The sequence below is a fragment of the Nyctereutes procyonoides genome, unplaced genomic scaffold (genome assembly GCF_905146905.1).
Source record: "Nyctereutes procyonoides isolate TBG_1078 unplaced genomic scaffold, NYPRO_anot_genome, whole genome shotgun sequence".
NCBI classification, from domain to species: domain Eukaryota; kingdom Metazoa; phylum Chordata; class Mammalia; order Carnivora; family Canidae; genus Nyctereutes; species Nyctereutes procyonoides.
The window spans coordinates 11,926,197-11,942,737 of NW_026575044.1; the positions used below are offsets into that span (position 1 = coordinate 11,926,197).

At 47.1% G+C, this 16,541-nt stretch overlaps 1 protein-coding gene across 4 annotated transcripts in view; it reads left to right on the forward strand.

The window, feature by feature from the left end:
* The first annotated feature begins 4,742 nt into the window (after positions 1-4,742).
* The window catches only part of ENAH (ENAH actin regulator), a 140,442-nt gene continuing 128,643 nt past the window's right edge, over positions 4,743-16,541 (forward strand). For 2 of the 4 annotated variants that reach the window (XM_055323832.1, XM_055323833.1), the window contains exon 1: positions 4,744-5,074. In XM_055323832.1, the coding sequence (XP_055179807.1) occupies positions 5,070-5,074 (5 nt within the window). In that variant the 5' untranslated portion in view covers positions 4,744-5,069. Of the gene's footprint in view, positions 5,075-16,541 lie in introns of all 4 variants that reach the window. The other 2 variants (XM_055323830.1, XM_055323834.1) reach the window with 2 other exon arrangements.

Consider the following 16,541-nt stretch of genomic DNA (forward strand, 5'->3'; position numbering starts at 1 on the left):
TGCACCGGGAGCCTGACGTGGGATTCGATCCCGGGTCTCCAGGACCGCGCCCTGGGCCAAAGGCAGGCGCCAAACTGCTGCGCCACCCAGGGATCCCCGCATCTTCTAGAATATTATGTCTACCAATTAATGTTACTCCAGTGGGACAGTTCAGGATTTGGGAAACTTCTGCAAGTTTACACAGTGAAGCACGAAGGGAAGAGACTCTGGGAAGAAGAAATGAAATTAACTAAATAAATCCTAATTTGGAAGGGAGAAAACTGACAAATGGGAGAAAAATGCAAATGTCAGAGGCAAATACTTTCCTCTTACGTCTATGTCTCCTCATAATATTTTAGGACCCAGATTATATATGGGCAGCTAGAGCTGAAAGATGAGTAAGAAAAATATCTTGAATCCTACTGGAATATCATGTTCTACATTATTTTCTTTTTTTCCATTCTTGGAGAAATAAACAAAAAATACGCTGTGAACTAATTGCCACACAAGAAAAAATACTGATACGTGGAAGAAGAAAGTGTACAATCATATTCATTCTGAACTACCTGCTCTTCCTCACTCCTCCCTAGGTAACTCCTAATTTTTCAGGGGAGAACCCTTTTTTGGGTGCCGGGGAGACTGCCTGTAATCCTTAGCACCGATTTCCTGACTGGTGAGTAGCATTAGTCATGCATCCTCCTCATGCCCATAAATGGAGGGCAAGCCCACACTGATGCTATCAGACGAATTTAAACAAGGCATGTTCTGAGAGAACCCTCAGAGCCAGACTGACAACACTCCTGCAGCAAATTCATCTTCGACAGAAGCATGGGTTTTGTTTCATCTTATGCCTGGGTGCACACTGCTAACAGATGTGTAGACCAACATTCAGGCTGTGAATCCATAGGGTGTGGAGCAGACCTCCTACGGTCACTTCAGCTGGGGCATCACTCGATGAGGGGAAGTGGAGGTTCATACACTCAGTGTTAAGAAGAGAATCTATTTCTTTTGATGAATAGTCTCCTCTTCATCTTCGATTAGAGCAAGCAGACATTCCTTCCTGCCTTGCTGCCTTCCTTCAGCGTTCAAACATCTGGGTGCCTACATAAAGGTCAGACATTGGGCTTCTGGCAGAGCAACCCTCTTAAGAGGAGTTAGGACCATTTTCTCCATCCCCGATGAGCAACACATAATCTCAGCCTATTTTAAAGCAGGGTTTATGAGAAGAGAATCAGCATTACCTCTGACTCCCTCACCCCACTGTTACTTTTGCCATTGTTAGGTAGTATGATGTGGTGGAAGGAGCAGTCATTGGAAATCATGGGCTTAAATTCTACCACCATGTAGCTGTGTGACAGTGGGCAGTTTACTTAGCCTCTCTGGGTCTCGCTTTCTGCTTTTGGAAAAATGAGTGGGAGGGACTTAAGATTCCTTCCATCTCTAAAATTCTTTTATTCTATATGGCAACACATTCTGCAAAGTTTGCTCTGTGACCAGAATTAGTCTGTGATTTCCCAGCTCAAGTTTTTCTTTGCCCTCTTGGACTGTTGAACCAAATATGAATGAGAAGCAACAACATTTTGTCACAAGCAACAAATTGTCCTTCTACAGAACGACCTTTGGAGGTCAGGCCGCCCATTGCAATATCTAAATCCAAAGGCAATGGTATGACCAACTCGCGAGCTGGCGAGCTGCCACACCAAAGGATGGAAATGGTCGTAGGCAGCCAAGATTCTTGGCCGGTACATTTTTAATAAATGTAGAAAATAAGAGCAGCATTTTCCACTCGGATTGCTTAATTTGGTGCCCATACCATTGGAATGTTTGCTGTTAGGATAGAGATGATGTGATAGATCACTGAGTGCGGGATGGATTAAATTTCACAAACGAGAAGTAGGTTTGGAGTCATCAGTAAGGCATTTTCTGGCAGGAGGTGGTCTGAGTCATTACAGCAAAATCTCCACCCCCTTTCGGCCCTTTGTGAGAGTTTTCCCTGAAACCTAAGCTCTGCTGGATTTATTGTGGTGCTGTGAATGGATGAAGGCAGATTGGTGTGAGTGCTTTGTGGTCGAGTATGTCTTATTAATACTTCCCCCAAGATGGTTCGGTGTGTCTTATTACTTTTCCAAGAAAAAAAGCCTCCACAGCAAATGGTCTTTGGTTAATTTGGAGGCGAATCTTTGAGGGGCACGCGTTTTAACAACATAAATTACGGTGAGTGTTTATGGTAAGAGGATGGACCTCATCATTGGTAGCTATGGCAAGATGATGAACCTCATCATTGGTAGCTATGGCAAGAGGATGGACCTCATGGTTGGTAGCTATGACAAGAGGATGGACCTCATAGTTGGTAGCTAGGGCAAGAGGATGGACCTCATAGTTGGTAGTTATGGCAAGACGATGGACCTCATAGTTGGTAGCTAGGGCAAGAGGATGGACCTCATAGTTGGTAGCTATGGCAAGACGATGGACCTCATAGTTGGTAGCTATGGCAAGAGGATGGACCTCATGGTTGGTAGCTATGGCAAGAGGATGGACCTCATAGTTGGTAGCTATGGCAAGAGGATGGACCTCATGGTTGGTAGCTATGGCAAGACGATGGACCTCATAGTTGGTAGCTATGGCAAGAGGATGGACCTCATGGTTGGTAGCTAGGGCAAGAGGATGGACCTCATAGTTGGTAGCTATGGCAAGACGATGGACCTCATAGTTGGTAGCTATGGCAAGAGGATGGACCTCATAGTTGGTAGCTATGGCAAGAGGAGGGACCTCATAGTTGGTAGCTATGGCAAGATGATGGACCTCATAGTTGGTAGCTATGGCAAGAGGATGGACCTCATGGTTGGTAGCTATGGCAAGAGGATGGACCTCATGGTTGGTAGCTATGGCAAGAGGATGGACCTCATGGTTGGTAGCTATGGCAAGAGGATGGACCTCATGGTTGGTAGCTATGGCAAGACGATGGACCTCATAGTTGGTAGCTATGGCAAGAGGATGGACCTCATGGTTGGTAGCTATGGCAAGAGGATGGACCTCATAGTTGGTAGCTATGGCAAGACGATGGACCTCATAGTTGGTAGCTATGGCAAGAGGATGGACCTCATGGTTGGTAGCTATGGCAAGAGGAGGGACCTCATAGTTGGTAGCTATGGCAAGAGGATGGACCTCATAGTTGGTAGCTATGGCAAGAGGAGGGACCTCATAGTTGGTAGCTATGGCAAGAGGATGGACCTCATAGTTGGCAGCTAACGGGGCCCAGTGCACTAACTCATCCAGTTCTGGAGCTCCTTGCCTCCGTCTCTGCTTGCAATATGGCAACAAGGACAGTTGACTGGCCAGGGTATTATCAGTGCTTGGAGATCCCTGAATACAATACTCTGTGGCGGTAAGCTGTAATTAGCTGCGTGGGTGGAAATTAGTGTTCTCCAAGTATGCTCTGTGAAAGCAGCCTCACGGAGCTTGTGCTTCCCACCACCACCTGAGGCCACCCTGGTCCTCTGCCATAGCTCCAGGTCACTGCTTCTCTAGGGCTGCGGGTTTGAGGCTGCAGGTTCCCAAAGGAAAATCACCCGGTATGGAGTCTGAAACCAGGCAGCTTTTTATAGTTAAAACTGGGCCGCACAGTTCCATTACAGAGGAGTCAGGCATTGACCAGGCATGACTGTCACTTGCTGGCTTTTCTTTTGCAAGTGTAAATGATCTCAAGTGTCAGAACTACAGTTGGAATTGTACCTCCATCTTAAAATAACACACCAAAACTTTTGAATCGGTTCCTGGAGTCATGCTAGGTCCTCCATTTTGGACAGGATGGTGCGGTACTGGGAACCCGGTGGTTTCCATCGCAGCCACCTTTTGTACAGTGGACCCCCTCCCCCTCCCCTCCCTCCTCCCCCTCCTCCCCCTCCTCCTCCTCCTTGGGACTTCAGGATGCCTGTTACTTGTCCAGTCTGAATTCTTACTTGATTAGTAGATTTGCTTTTGGAGGCCGACAGCCTCCTACACCATCCATTCTGCCTCCTTGGAGGACGGCCCCCGCCTCCGGGCTCTCCACGAGTTTGTGGCGCCCGCACTCCGCAGTTACCTTTCAAAGCAGGTGACCTGGTACCCAGTAAAAGACAGGACCCTAGACCCCCCCCCCCCGCCCGCCCCCGGCCCGTGCCCCACCCCGGCATCAACTCCCCTCCCTCTCCCCCCGCCCCCACCCCCACCGCTCGGGATGAGGTCATACCTGCCCCCGGTGCGGCGCGCGGGCCGGCCCAGAGACAATGCGGCCCCGGGGTCGCGATTAGGCGTCCCCCTCCCGCGGCCCCCCGCAGCCCCCCGCAGCCCCCGCACCCCCCAGCACCTCCCTGCAGCCTTCCGCACCTCCCACAGCTCTCTGCACCTCCCGCAGTCCCCCGCACCCCCCTGCACCTCCTGCAGCCTCGGAAGCTCCCGCAGCTCCCCCGCACCGCCCGCAGCCCCCCGGCAGCCCGGCCGCGGGGAAGCGCAGGCGGTGGGCCAGAAGCCACAAAGCCGATCAGCCGAGCGCGCTCCGCAGGCCGGCTGGGCCCGGGGGCCGGCCCGGGGCTCTCCCGCCCCGCCCCCGCCCCGGGGGAGGGGGGGAGGGGGAGGAGGGGGAGGAGGAGGAGGAGGAGGAGGAGGAGGGGGCGGCGAGGGGGAGGGGAGGGGAGGGGAGGGGGGGCAGGGAGGGGGAGGGGCGGGGGCGGGGGCGGGGCGGGAGCGAGGGCGGCGCCTGCGTGCTCCCGGGCCGCGCGCCCCGCCTCCCCGGCCCCGCGCGGCGCTCGCGGCTCTCCTCCGCGGCAGCGGCGCCGCCTGCACTCGGCCCGGCGGCGGGCTCCCTCCCAGGGCGGCCGGGCGCTCCCGCAGCGGGGACGACGCTTCCCCCGCCCTCGCAGCCTCCGCCGCGTCTCCCGCGCTCGGCCGGTGCCGCCGCTTTGTGCGGGGCCATGGTGTAGCGCCGGCCGCCGGAGGAGGAGCCGCGCGCCGCCCGCCGCCCGCCGCCCGCCGCCCGCCGCCCGCCAGCCACGTCCCCGCCCCCGGAGCACAGGCCCCGGCTCCGCGCCCCCCGCGTCCCGGCCGCCGGCACCATGAGGTGAGGGCTCGCGCGCGCGGGGGCGGCGGGCCATTGTGCGGCGGGCGCCGCGACCCCGCGCAGGCCCCCAGCCCGGCGGGCGCCGCCCGGCCTCGCCGCTCCCGTCCCTTTGTCCCTCGGGCCTCGCTCCGCACCGGCGTCCCCGCGGCCCTGCTCGGCTGCCCCCCCCCCCGCCCGCCCCGCGCCCCGCGCCCCGCGCCCGCCCGGCCGGCCGGCCCCGAGCGGGGATGGGGATGGGGATGGGCATGGGCATGGGCATGGGCATGGGGATGGGCATGGGGATGGGGATGGGCATGGGGAGGGGGCGCGGGCCCGGCGTGCGCGTTGCCGGGAGACGGGTATTGTTCGCGCGGAGGTGAGGAGTCGTGAGCCTTCCTCCCGGCGGGGGGCGGGGGGCGGCGGAAAACTTTGCGCGCCCGGCGGGTGCGGGGAGCGCCGGAGGGGGCCCAGGCGGGGCGGGGGCCGCGGGGCGCTGCGGCGGCCGCTCCCCTCGGCGCTCCCCTCTGCGGCCCGGCCCGGCCCGGCCCGGCCCGGGGCGGGGCGGGGGGGGCGGCGGGCTGCGCTGCGGGGGGCCGCCCGCTCCTGGGGGGCTGCGCGCCGCTCGCCGCGCCCGGGGCCGCGACCTGGGGCTGCCGGCCGGCCCGCCCGCCTGGGGGTCCCGCGGGGCCTGCTCGGGCCGCGAGGGGGGCTCCCGGGGCGCGGCGGCCCAGCCCTTTTGTGCTCGGCGCGACGGGCCAGCGGCGCCGAGACCCTCCGGATTGCCGCCGCCGTGGGAGAAAATGTCATGTCATTGGGATTCTCGCTCCGTTTGAGTAGTTTCCGTCTTAAACGCTAGTTTTCTTTTCTTTTTTTCCCCTCCTCCTCTCAAGGTTGAACACTTTCCCATTTTTGTGTTTAAGATGTATTTTTGAGTGATCTCGCTCGGCTTTCCGCTTCAGCTTGCTGGGAATTTGAATGAGCTTTTCTCGGATTCCGAGTTAGGAAGCCTGATTTTTCTTGGCCTTAAAAATACGGATTTCTGAGTGACCCCTTTTCCTTAGTCATGCCACACAACTTATTTTCAAATGTGATGGGTCCGTTTAAAATGTAATTATGACCTGCACACCCGGAAACATCATGTCTGTGAAATTCGGCTGGAAAAACTTGAACCTTGGGTTGGAGTATATAGTTCTTTATCCGGGTACTGACGTCCTTGGAAACGCAGGAACCGTAATAAAACATAGGTAACGATATAGTTTCTAATACCACGTAGTGTTCATTTCTGCTTGAAACACTCAATGCTGAAAGGAGTCTTGCAGGCCAGAGGTTACAAGTCCTCCCCCCCACCTCCGATTTTGGGGTAAATTTATGTCAACATTGAGAAATGTAAAACAGCAAAAACTGGGGTATTTTAAAGTAAAATCATCATAAAGCTTTCTGATTCAGAGGTTGTGTACTAAAAAAAAAAAAAAAAAGTTTTGGGTACTTAATGAAGTTTGATCACTATCATGTATAGTTGCCAGTCTGTCACAGGTAAATTATCCTTCACTTTAAAAGTTCCTTTTCTAATGCAGAGTAATTTGTAATTTCTAAGCTCCTGCTCTGTGCCTTACTAAATTTGGAGAAGGGAGTTTGCACTGATGCTGTCCAGTAGCATAAAAACAGAACATGGTGCACAGGTCTGAAAGGTTTGTTCGGGTAGTCCACAGCAATACTTTGTAGGCTAATTTTGAATAATTTAAGAGCACAAAAGAGGATCAGCTTTTCACTTGGTAGGGATTGGATTATTTGCCAGGTGGTTGGTGCAGCTCATGTGTACGCATTTCCTTAGATCCCTGTAAAAGTAGGCTGCTTTGGTATGGAAGTAAAAGGTTCTTGTGCTGGTTGCAGAAAGCTTTGGGATATTTCGGTGTTAAGAAAGGGCTTTTCAGGGTTGCATTAATACTGGACTTCATCTCAATGATGCTTTTAAGTACTGAACGACATAAGTGTTACCATATCGAGTCTTTAAATTATATTAAGGAGTAGTTCTGATGGTTTAAAGTCCATCCAGAAATAGGAATGCATGGGCAGGAATTTCCATTAAGTTGGTCAGAATTCCAAAGAGAGGATATGATGAATATGTTGCCATTTAAATATTTGTGATAAGATCTCTCAGATGACTTCAATTTCAGGAATAGTAGGCTCCCTGGGTGTAATATTCCTAGGCAGAATGGAACTGGATAATGCTTTACATTCCTGAGACAGTCTTAAAGGCATTCTATACATGTAAAAAGCTGTATATGGAATTACTGGCTAATACTTAGTTTAAGGAAGATTCTTTAACAAATGTCTTCCTGTATAAGACAGGGAAAAGGTGGAGGCCCAAAAAGCTGGTAGTTTTGTTAGCTTAACATCTAGCTCCTTGGTTCTACTATTTTTCATTTATGTAATGTTGCAAAAAATGTTGCAAAATGATGATTTGTGTTTGAGGTAGGTATGTATATATGTAATATTAACAGAGTGTAGGCCTTTTTTAAAAGGCCTTTTTGCTTTTTTAAAAATGATTGCTTTTTTATTAACTAGCTGGTTACTCAAGAGCTTTCTTTTTAAAGATTTATTTATTAATTTTATTTAGAGAGCAAGCACACGGGCGGGGAGGGGGGGTCAGAAGGAGAGAATGTCAAGCGGGCCCCTACTGAACACAGAGCCCAGTGCAGGGCTGATCCCATGACCCTGACATCATGACCTGAGCCAAAATCAACAGTCGCATGCTTAATGGACTGAGCCACCCAGGGGCCTCAAGATCCTTTTTTATGGAAGAAGGAGCTTATCTGATGTAACACAGTTGCACATAGGCTAGTAGGTAAGAAGAGCCTGGAAGTTTTTGGATTGACATTCTTGGGTCCTGCTGTGCTTCCACTCACTATTCTGTGACTTTGGCATGTTAAAAAGGAAGGGCACCCGTAAGGTTGTGCGGCTTCATGGAAGCCACTTACTAGCTGGATAACCTGGACCTAATTACATGATTTCACTGATCCACATTTTAAAATATCTAAAAATGGGGAGACTTATTGCCTGGGTGGTAGTGAGGGTCAAATGGCAGTGGAAGAGAAGATGCTTTGTATGCTTTATGGCAGCGTACAATTATGTTCCTCTTGTTTTCAGGGCTTAGCTCTTAGACTAGTTCTATAAAACTTTTGGGTAGTTTGCTTTACCTTTCTAGGTCTTTTCTAGTTCACAGATGTCAAGTGGGTTACATTTTGCTTATCTACTCCCCCTGATAGTGGCTCCCTTGTTGATAGGGACATAAATGCAATCCTGGACTTGGCGGGAGAGAGTGCGTAATGTTCTTTCTCATCATCAGGATTTGATTGGTACATGTGTGGTCCCACACAGTGGCAGCGGGAGTGTTTCCTGAAATGCTCCTTATTTGATCACCTAATCTGGCCCTGCCGTCTTTTATTTCATAAGTGAGGAAACTGATCTTTTACATATCTTCCCGTGCGGAGTGTTTGAGATACTTGTTATGATTTTGTTGCCTTCCTTTATGGTAACGATAAGCTTTAATACACATTTTAGAGCGTGGTAGGATCAGGGCTCAGAATATTCAGGATTTGCTCATTAATTAAGCAGACTGGTAAAAACGAGATACTGTTTTGTCACAGGATTGTGATGTTGTCAAGTGTCAAGTGAGATACCTATGAAAGGATGCAAATGCTAGTGTCTGTTCTCACTGGTCTTCATTTATACTGTGGTTTTTGGATGTGTGACTTTCCCACAGAGGTTTATTTTAGGGGCAGGAGCCAAATTTGCATTTTTGGTGGAATGCCAGTGCTTTGTATTTAGGCATCAGTTTGTGTTTTAGGTGTTTAGTAAGTGAATAAATCTTGAGTAACAGTTTGGATTAATGGAGAAAATTTACTGAAGTTTGTATGGTATTCAAGGTTTTGGATACCTAGCTAGCATGGTTGGAATAAGCATAATAAGTAGGCAGACCCCATTTGGCTGGTATAGAAGAAAGGACATCCCAGACTGATGGTTTGGGTTGTTTACCCTACAGCCGGCTTAAATCTAGGTGATTGTGTAACTTGTAAAACATCCAGTCTTTATCATGGATGTAACAAGGATTTGGGGAAAATGTGATTTCAATTTTTATGTGGTTGTGAGGGAGAAAGAGAAGTAAACTCTTTCTGTGTCACTTAAATCCACTCTCCCTCCCAATTGGTGGATGGGATTGCGTGTAAATAAAAGTTAAAGGAGAGTCTGAGGGCAGCCATGGTGGCACAGCGGTTTAGTGCTGCAGGGTGTGATCCTGGAGACCCGGGATTGAGTCCCATGTCGGGCTCCTTGCATGGAGCCTGCTTCTCCCTCTGCCTGAGTCTCTGCCTCTCTCTCTCTTTCTCTCTCTCTCTCTGTCTCTCATGAATAAATAAATAAAATCTTAAAAAAAAAAACCTTTAAAAAAAGAAAGTTGGGCTGTCCCTCAGTAGGTGGTTCCCTAAGTAAAGTCTTAGGAAGCTTTCTGGAGTAGAAAGCAAGGGAATTCTTTGTCAGCCTCCTGGGATGTGTCCCAGATTTATCTGCCTCCCAGCCAATCCCCTGTGTTCCCATATACTCTGTATATTTTTTTGTTTTTGCATTTATTACATTGTTTTATAAATATCTGGATCTCTCTGTCCCTTTTCCTGTAAGCTCCTTGAGGGCAGGGGTGGCATTTTTATATTTATGGTATTGGTAAAATATTTAGCAAATAGTGGATGCTCTTGGCTTTGGCCAGGGTATCCTTTTCCAGAATCTGTGCGCTGACAGTGACAACCACCATTTTTGGAGCACCTGTAACATTCTTTAGGTTGTACTGGGTTCAGACCCCATAGTATTTGTTACTTTAATTCAAACAGAAGCCAGCATCTGGGCCACAGGGAATTAGGTGTAGTAGAGTTTGTCTCTTATTCAGACACAAAGCTCAGAAATGGCCAAAAAGAGTGTGAGACTCTGGTTTGTCTGACTCCAAAGCCCTTTGGAGGATACCATGATCATGCACTGCCTCATTACATTCTGAGTTAGAAGGGTCATCATTCCGTTTTTCAGTCTTTCTGATCATGGGACTTGTAAATATTTTTGAGCACAAAGCTTTTGTGTGTCTATTGGGTTAGCTTATTTCTGCTCCGTTTAGTGCATCCTTTGCATTCTTACCAGTGCTTAAAATAATAACAATAATGGGGTAGTTTCTGATACTCATGAAGATGTCTTTCTCAGCTCAGGCTGCTATAACAAAAAATACCATAGACTGGGTGGTTCAAACCACAAAAACTTATTTTCTCAAAGTTCTGGATGTTGAGTGTCTGAGACCGTGGTGCCCATGTGGTGTGGCTGGGTTCTGGTAGGGCTCTCGCTGTCCACAGGCAAACTGCCTTCTTGCAGTGTTGTCTTGTGGCAGAGACACAGGGACAGCGATCCCTTTTCTTCTTCCTATAAGGTCTTATAAATCCAGTCCTGTGGATTTAGAGCCCCACCCTTATGACCTCTTTTAATCCTGACTACCTCCTTAAAGTCCAGTCTCCAAATGTAGTTACATCATGGATTAGGACTTCAGCCTATGAATTTTGGGGGGCACAGTTCAGTCCACAGCAGAAGGTACCCAGATTTTTTTTGTCATTGGTAGAACTTTGATGGAAAAGCTACTCTTAGATTTAGGCAGTTTACAGACAGGTTTTCAATAACTTTATGTGTGAATGTTATTTGCTAAAGAACATAAATGAGGGAGCTGATTTATGCAAGAGATCTAAAATTTCTTAGAAATTTCTGTACATGGGAAGCTTCTGTTTTATAATGATTGTAATAAATTTAGTTAACAGGTAGCTTTTCCAAAGAATCATTCTGGTGTGAAGTGGTGTGCTGCATGTATTGGAGCGTACAGGTTGCCTGGCAGAGGGTGAAGTGGACAGGCTTTCAAGTCTGCCTGAGTTTGGGTTCTATTTTGACGTGTGCCAGTTCGTTGATTTTTGAGTAAGTTATAGTTTGAGATTTGAATTTCTTCTGTAAAATGGAGATACCTTTTGCATTATAGAATTGTTGGGAAAATTAAATTAGAAATTCTGTAAAACCCTGGCGCTGTCTTCGGCACATAAAATGGACTTGAGAGGAGTAAATCCCCCACTTCTCTTCAGTTTGTGTTAACCATGTGAAGAACCGTGTGGAGTGGTACAGCTGTGTTGGAACACAGCCTGGCAGTTCCTTAGAAAGTTAAACACAGAGTCACTGTTGACCCAGCAGCTACGCCCCCAGGTACAGACCCCCAGAGAAACGAAAGCGTGTGTCCATGTAGAATCTCGTACCCAGATGTCCACGGCAGCATTACCCGTAATAGTCACAAAGTGGAGACAGCCCAGATGTTCTCGGACCGATGATGGCGCAGCAGAGTGTGGTGTACCCACCCAGCGGAGCAGCATCTGACTGTCAGGAGGAGCAGCCCTGACACATGGCGGGGATGGCGAGAAGGTGCGAGTGGAGGAAGCCAGACACCCAGGGCCACATGTGCCAGGGCTCCTGTGGTAGGAACTGTCCAGCAGAGGTACGTCGTGTAGAGGCTGTGAGCAGATGAACGGTTGCCAGGACCTGAGCGGGAGACTGAAGGAGGAGTGGGAAGTGGCTGCTTTTGTGGGTATGCACGGGGTTTCTTTCTGCGGGGATGAAAATGTTCTGGAATTAAACGGTGGTGACGGTTGCACAGCCCTCTGTACTTGATCCTTTTAAATGGTGAATTTTGTGGTATGTGAGTTATATCTCAACCCTACTCTTTGATCCCTGTGTTATTATTTTCACTTATTCACTAGAATAGATGATACCATTCGCTTTACCAGGTTTCTGACATTGGTACAACTTTGGACGAATGCTGTAAGTGGACATCTTCCTATTTCTGAAGAAGAGAGATTGAAGGCTGAACCCCCTGGGCTTTTCTCTGGGCAGCCGGGTAGGTGGGAGTGCTGAAGGGGACACCTTGCCGGGGTGTTCCTGGGGGCCTGAGTGCCGTCGGAGCCCTCTTTTTGGTAGCCCTGCCAGCGGTGCAGATGGCTGAGGTCATGGACAGTACATGAAGCCAGTCCCAGAGAATCTGAAGAAGACCGTGTAGTCTGCTGGTGAGGTTTCTTGGGTATGTCTATATTACCCTCAAACACTCAAGGAAGTTTTGTCTCTGGGGGATGAGGACTTTTCCAGGGGTGAAAGCCTTCTAGAACTTTTGGTCTTGGTAACTGGTGCATCTCATGGCCTGAATTCCAGAAGTGGTGTCACTGTGTGCGTGAGGCCCTTGATCTTCTGTCCTCCGTGGATTCTATGTTATCTGTGTTACCTTGGTAGGGAAGAAGGTTCTAGAGAACCCCAGAGCATAAGTGGAATAAGATGAATAGCTCTTTAGGTCAAATCCCCAAGGAGTCCTGGCTGCAGTGGAGGGCTCTTCCGTGGTTTCAGGATGATTCCACCTTGGTTATATTTGAGTGTCTGCTTCATTCTGCAATCCCCTCCTCTCTCAGACTCCTGTCTCACCTTAGACTAGCGTCACAAGTAAATTGTAACGTTCAGTTTTTAACAATATAAGATTCATGAATCAGAAGTTTTAATTTAAAACTTTGGGTTATTTTTATTATTTTGTAATCTCTTTAATCTTTGTGTTTATAGTGTTTTGAGAAAACGAACCAATTACTATTGCCCAAATAAATGTCTGGTCAGTGTTATATTTTGTTTTAGTGACGTTTTCCCTTTCATTAGAAATTTCCAGTACAGGTTTTACATAGATTTTAGAAGGTATGGAAGGAGGTTACTAACTCAGACCCAGATCATCTAGAATTTTGCTCTTTTGATTTGTAGCTTTCTAGACTTTTTCTAATGCAGAGCATTACACAGCCCTAAATGTGTATGTGCATGTACATGTATGTTTTAAATACAAGTGAGATCATACTGTTTATAAGTGAGATTATACTACATTATGATTTGTAATTGGCGCCTTTCTACTTAATTCTTGTCACTAAATACAGAGCATTTTCATGATGCTTCAGATGGCCTTAATCTACTTAATTTATCTCTTAAGGGATGGACTTTTAGATTTTTTCTATTATTTTTGCTAGTGCTGTGAACATCTTTGAATATATGTCTTTGTGCACATGTTTGATATTTTGTATCTGCACATCTGCTTATATTTTAGGATAAATTCCTAGTAGTAGAATCAGTAGTAGTCATTTTTTTCCTTTTTCTTTTGTTAGCAGGTCCTGTGAGGTCGATCTCTGCTGCTTCTCCCTGACTCTACTCTCCACGTGAACATTTGTTTATTGCTATTTATTTTTAAAAGATTTTATTTCTAAGTGATCTCTCTACATGGGGTTTGAACTTCCAATCCCAGGATCCAGTCACACGCTGCTCAGACTGAGCCAGCCAGGCGCCCCTTGTGTCTCCTCATTTCCCTTCTTGCTCCCCCTTCTCCGTGCAGAGTTAGAATGATCTTAAAAGCGGCCCTTGGCTGTTGTTACTCCCTGCTAAAAGCATCTTAGACTCTTCGAATAAAACCTGAATTATTAAGATCCTGATCTGACTGTGTTCATAGTTCCCAGCACAGGCTCTGTGAGTACACAAGAAATATTTGAGTGAATAACAAATGAAATTAGTTTACCAGACCAAAGGGAATTTTATTAGTTTTTGATACCCATTACCAAATGAGCAACAGTAAATGAGAGTGCAGGTTTTCTGACATGCTGGCCAAGTTAGGGCATTATCGATATTTTTGGTCTTTGCCAATCTGGTAGGCAGATGGTGTTATCTCAATGTTTTATTTTTTAAATTTCTTTTAAGTCATCTCTGCACCCAGTACAGGGCTTGAACTCATGACCCCGAGACCAAGAGTTGCCTGCTCTGCTGTCTGAGCCAGCCAGGCACCCCTCAGTGTTTTGATTTGTATTTCTTTACCAGGAGAGTTGGATGTTTCTTCGTGTGATTATTGGACAGCTCTGATTTCATGGGGATTGTCTGCTGCTGTGATTTGTCTGTTTTCCCAGCAGGATGTTAAGTCTTTCTTGCGGCGGTTTATTATCTCCCTAACAGGTAGCCCCACATCATGCAGTTCAGTTACCTATTAGAATATTTCGAGCTGGCCACGCACTTCTGCTGCTGGTGTCCCCAGACTCACTTGTGCGTTTTCAGCCCTGGGCTGGGTTCACCTGGTGTGTCTGTCTGTCACTTGGAAGTGGCAGTCTTGGTGCATAGGCTCTCATGAGACCTCAGCCTGTGACCTGTTCTCATGTCTCCTGGGCCGGAGCCAGGCACCCGGTCAAGACCAGAGTCTGTGTGGGAGGAGACTCGTCACCTTGTCTTTTAATTTCATTTGTTCTGGGGTAGAAGTGCTATCATTTCCTGTCCGATCTGTTGGTCCTTGCCTTGATAGTTTCTGCCTTGGGTGTTCATGCCTTCTGTAGCTGCAAGTGTATGCATATGCCCCAACATTTTCTTTTCTTTTCTTTTTTTTTAAATTTTTATTTATTTATGATAGTCACAAAGAGAGAGAGACAGAGACAGAGACACAGGCAGAGGGAGAAGCAGGCTCCATGCACGGGGAGCCTGACGTGGCATTCGATCCTGGGTCTCCAGGATCGCGCCCTGGGCCAAAGGCAGACGCTAAACCGCTGTACCACCCAGGGATCCCAACATTTTCTTTTCTTTCAATGGTTTCATTTCTATTGCAGTATAAGCCACCTGCAATTTATTGTGAAGTCAGGTGGGGAGGTTAGGTTAGTATCAACCTGAAGATGGAGTGTTTGGTCACCTGTCAGCATCCTTTGTTGACCAACCCATCCTTCTGCATTGGTTTGAAATGCCACATTCATGTGTACCGGGTATCCATAAATACTTGTTTCTGGATCGGGACTCACTGATCATCTAATTCAGTGCTGTTTCCTCACAGTTCAGTGACCCTAAGTTTGTATTTTAATGCCCAGTAAGGGAAGTTACTGTTCATTTTCTTAGGATTTTCAAAACTTTATTTACTTGTTCATTTAATGTATTCTTCTAAATTAGTTGTAGAATGATTTTTATCAGTTAAAAATGAAATAAAAGGTATACCCCCAAATCTTTTGGGGTTTTGATTTGGATTGTGTTCTGTTAATGAATTAATAATGGGTAGAGGATAGAACTGACTCTAAATAACAAGTTTTCCAGTCTTTCTCTTTCCACATTCAGATTTTTCATGTCATCTCTGGGAAGGTGCAGGATCATGTAGATTCTAAAATGTTCAATAGGTTTGGTGTGCTGTTACCTTTAAAAAAGTTCTTTTATATTTAGAAATTAAACTTTTAGCTCATTTATACTGCCAGTACAACATCTATTCCCATATTTGATTGTCTTAATTTTTCTTAAAGTATATGTGCTTGTATTTAAACATAATGCCTGGGATTAGAAAATTTTTTTTTATTTGCTAAGAACTTAATTCCAATGTCTGCATTTATATTCTTCGGTTTTCTTAGATTTTGGAATATAATCCCTGATATTATTGAGTACTCATTGCTTGAAATACTTTGCATATTACTTATTTGATACTCCTCTAACAGCTTATAAAGTAGGATCTGTTATTTTATAGATGAGGATGCTGAGCCACAGATGTTTGTCCAGGGTCTCCTGCTAGTAACCAATAGAACTGGGGTCCCAACCCAGCAGTCTGGTTCTGGAGCTCATGCTTTCAACCAGTGTGCTCTGGGGCTTCTCTGTCCTGTTAACTTGTATGAACTGAAGTGTGTATTTGAATTTTCTAAAATGTTGATATGTGAGCGAATGATTTGTCCTCTTTGTGATCTCATCATCTAAAGGCTCTTTATTTTCTGAAAATAATTGGTCCAAGAGCAAGGCTCTGTAGAATGAATAGACCCAGAATAGATTGAGTGACACTTTAGAGATAGCAGAGGTGGGGAGAAAAGGCTTTATTTGGCTTTAATCTTGAAAAATGAAACAAAATTATGAAAACATTCATGCTGTGGTTGCAACTGTGTTAAATTCTTATAATGGAACAAGAGAGAATCAAATGTTTCTTTTTTTACCTAATTTTTCTTTAAAAATTGTAATGTAGGTCGGAACTGTATACCCCCTCATGTCGTGATAGTTTTCTAGGTTAATCCCAAAGAAAGTAATTTTGCCAAAATACTCAAAGGCTCCATTCGTGAGGCCAGTTATTTCCATTTACCTCCCATTACCTCATCTCTGTTAGCTTTCTCCAGTTATTTACTTATTATATCTGTTAAAATGCTTTCAGCTGCAAGTAACAGATTGATTGTATTTAAATGGATTGAAACATTAGCATTTACTGACTTGTAGTTGGGAGTCCAGAGGTGGGATGGGTCTGGGCATGCTGCACCCCGTGGCTCTGTGATGTCTTTGATCTCTGCTGCAGGTTGGCTATAGGGCTTCTAGGCTTGACTGTCCAGAACCCGTAATTCTTGGAGGAAGAAGGGTCTATCATCTCTTGTGTTCTTTTTCC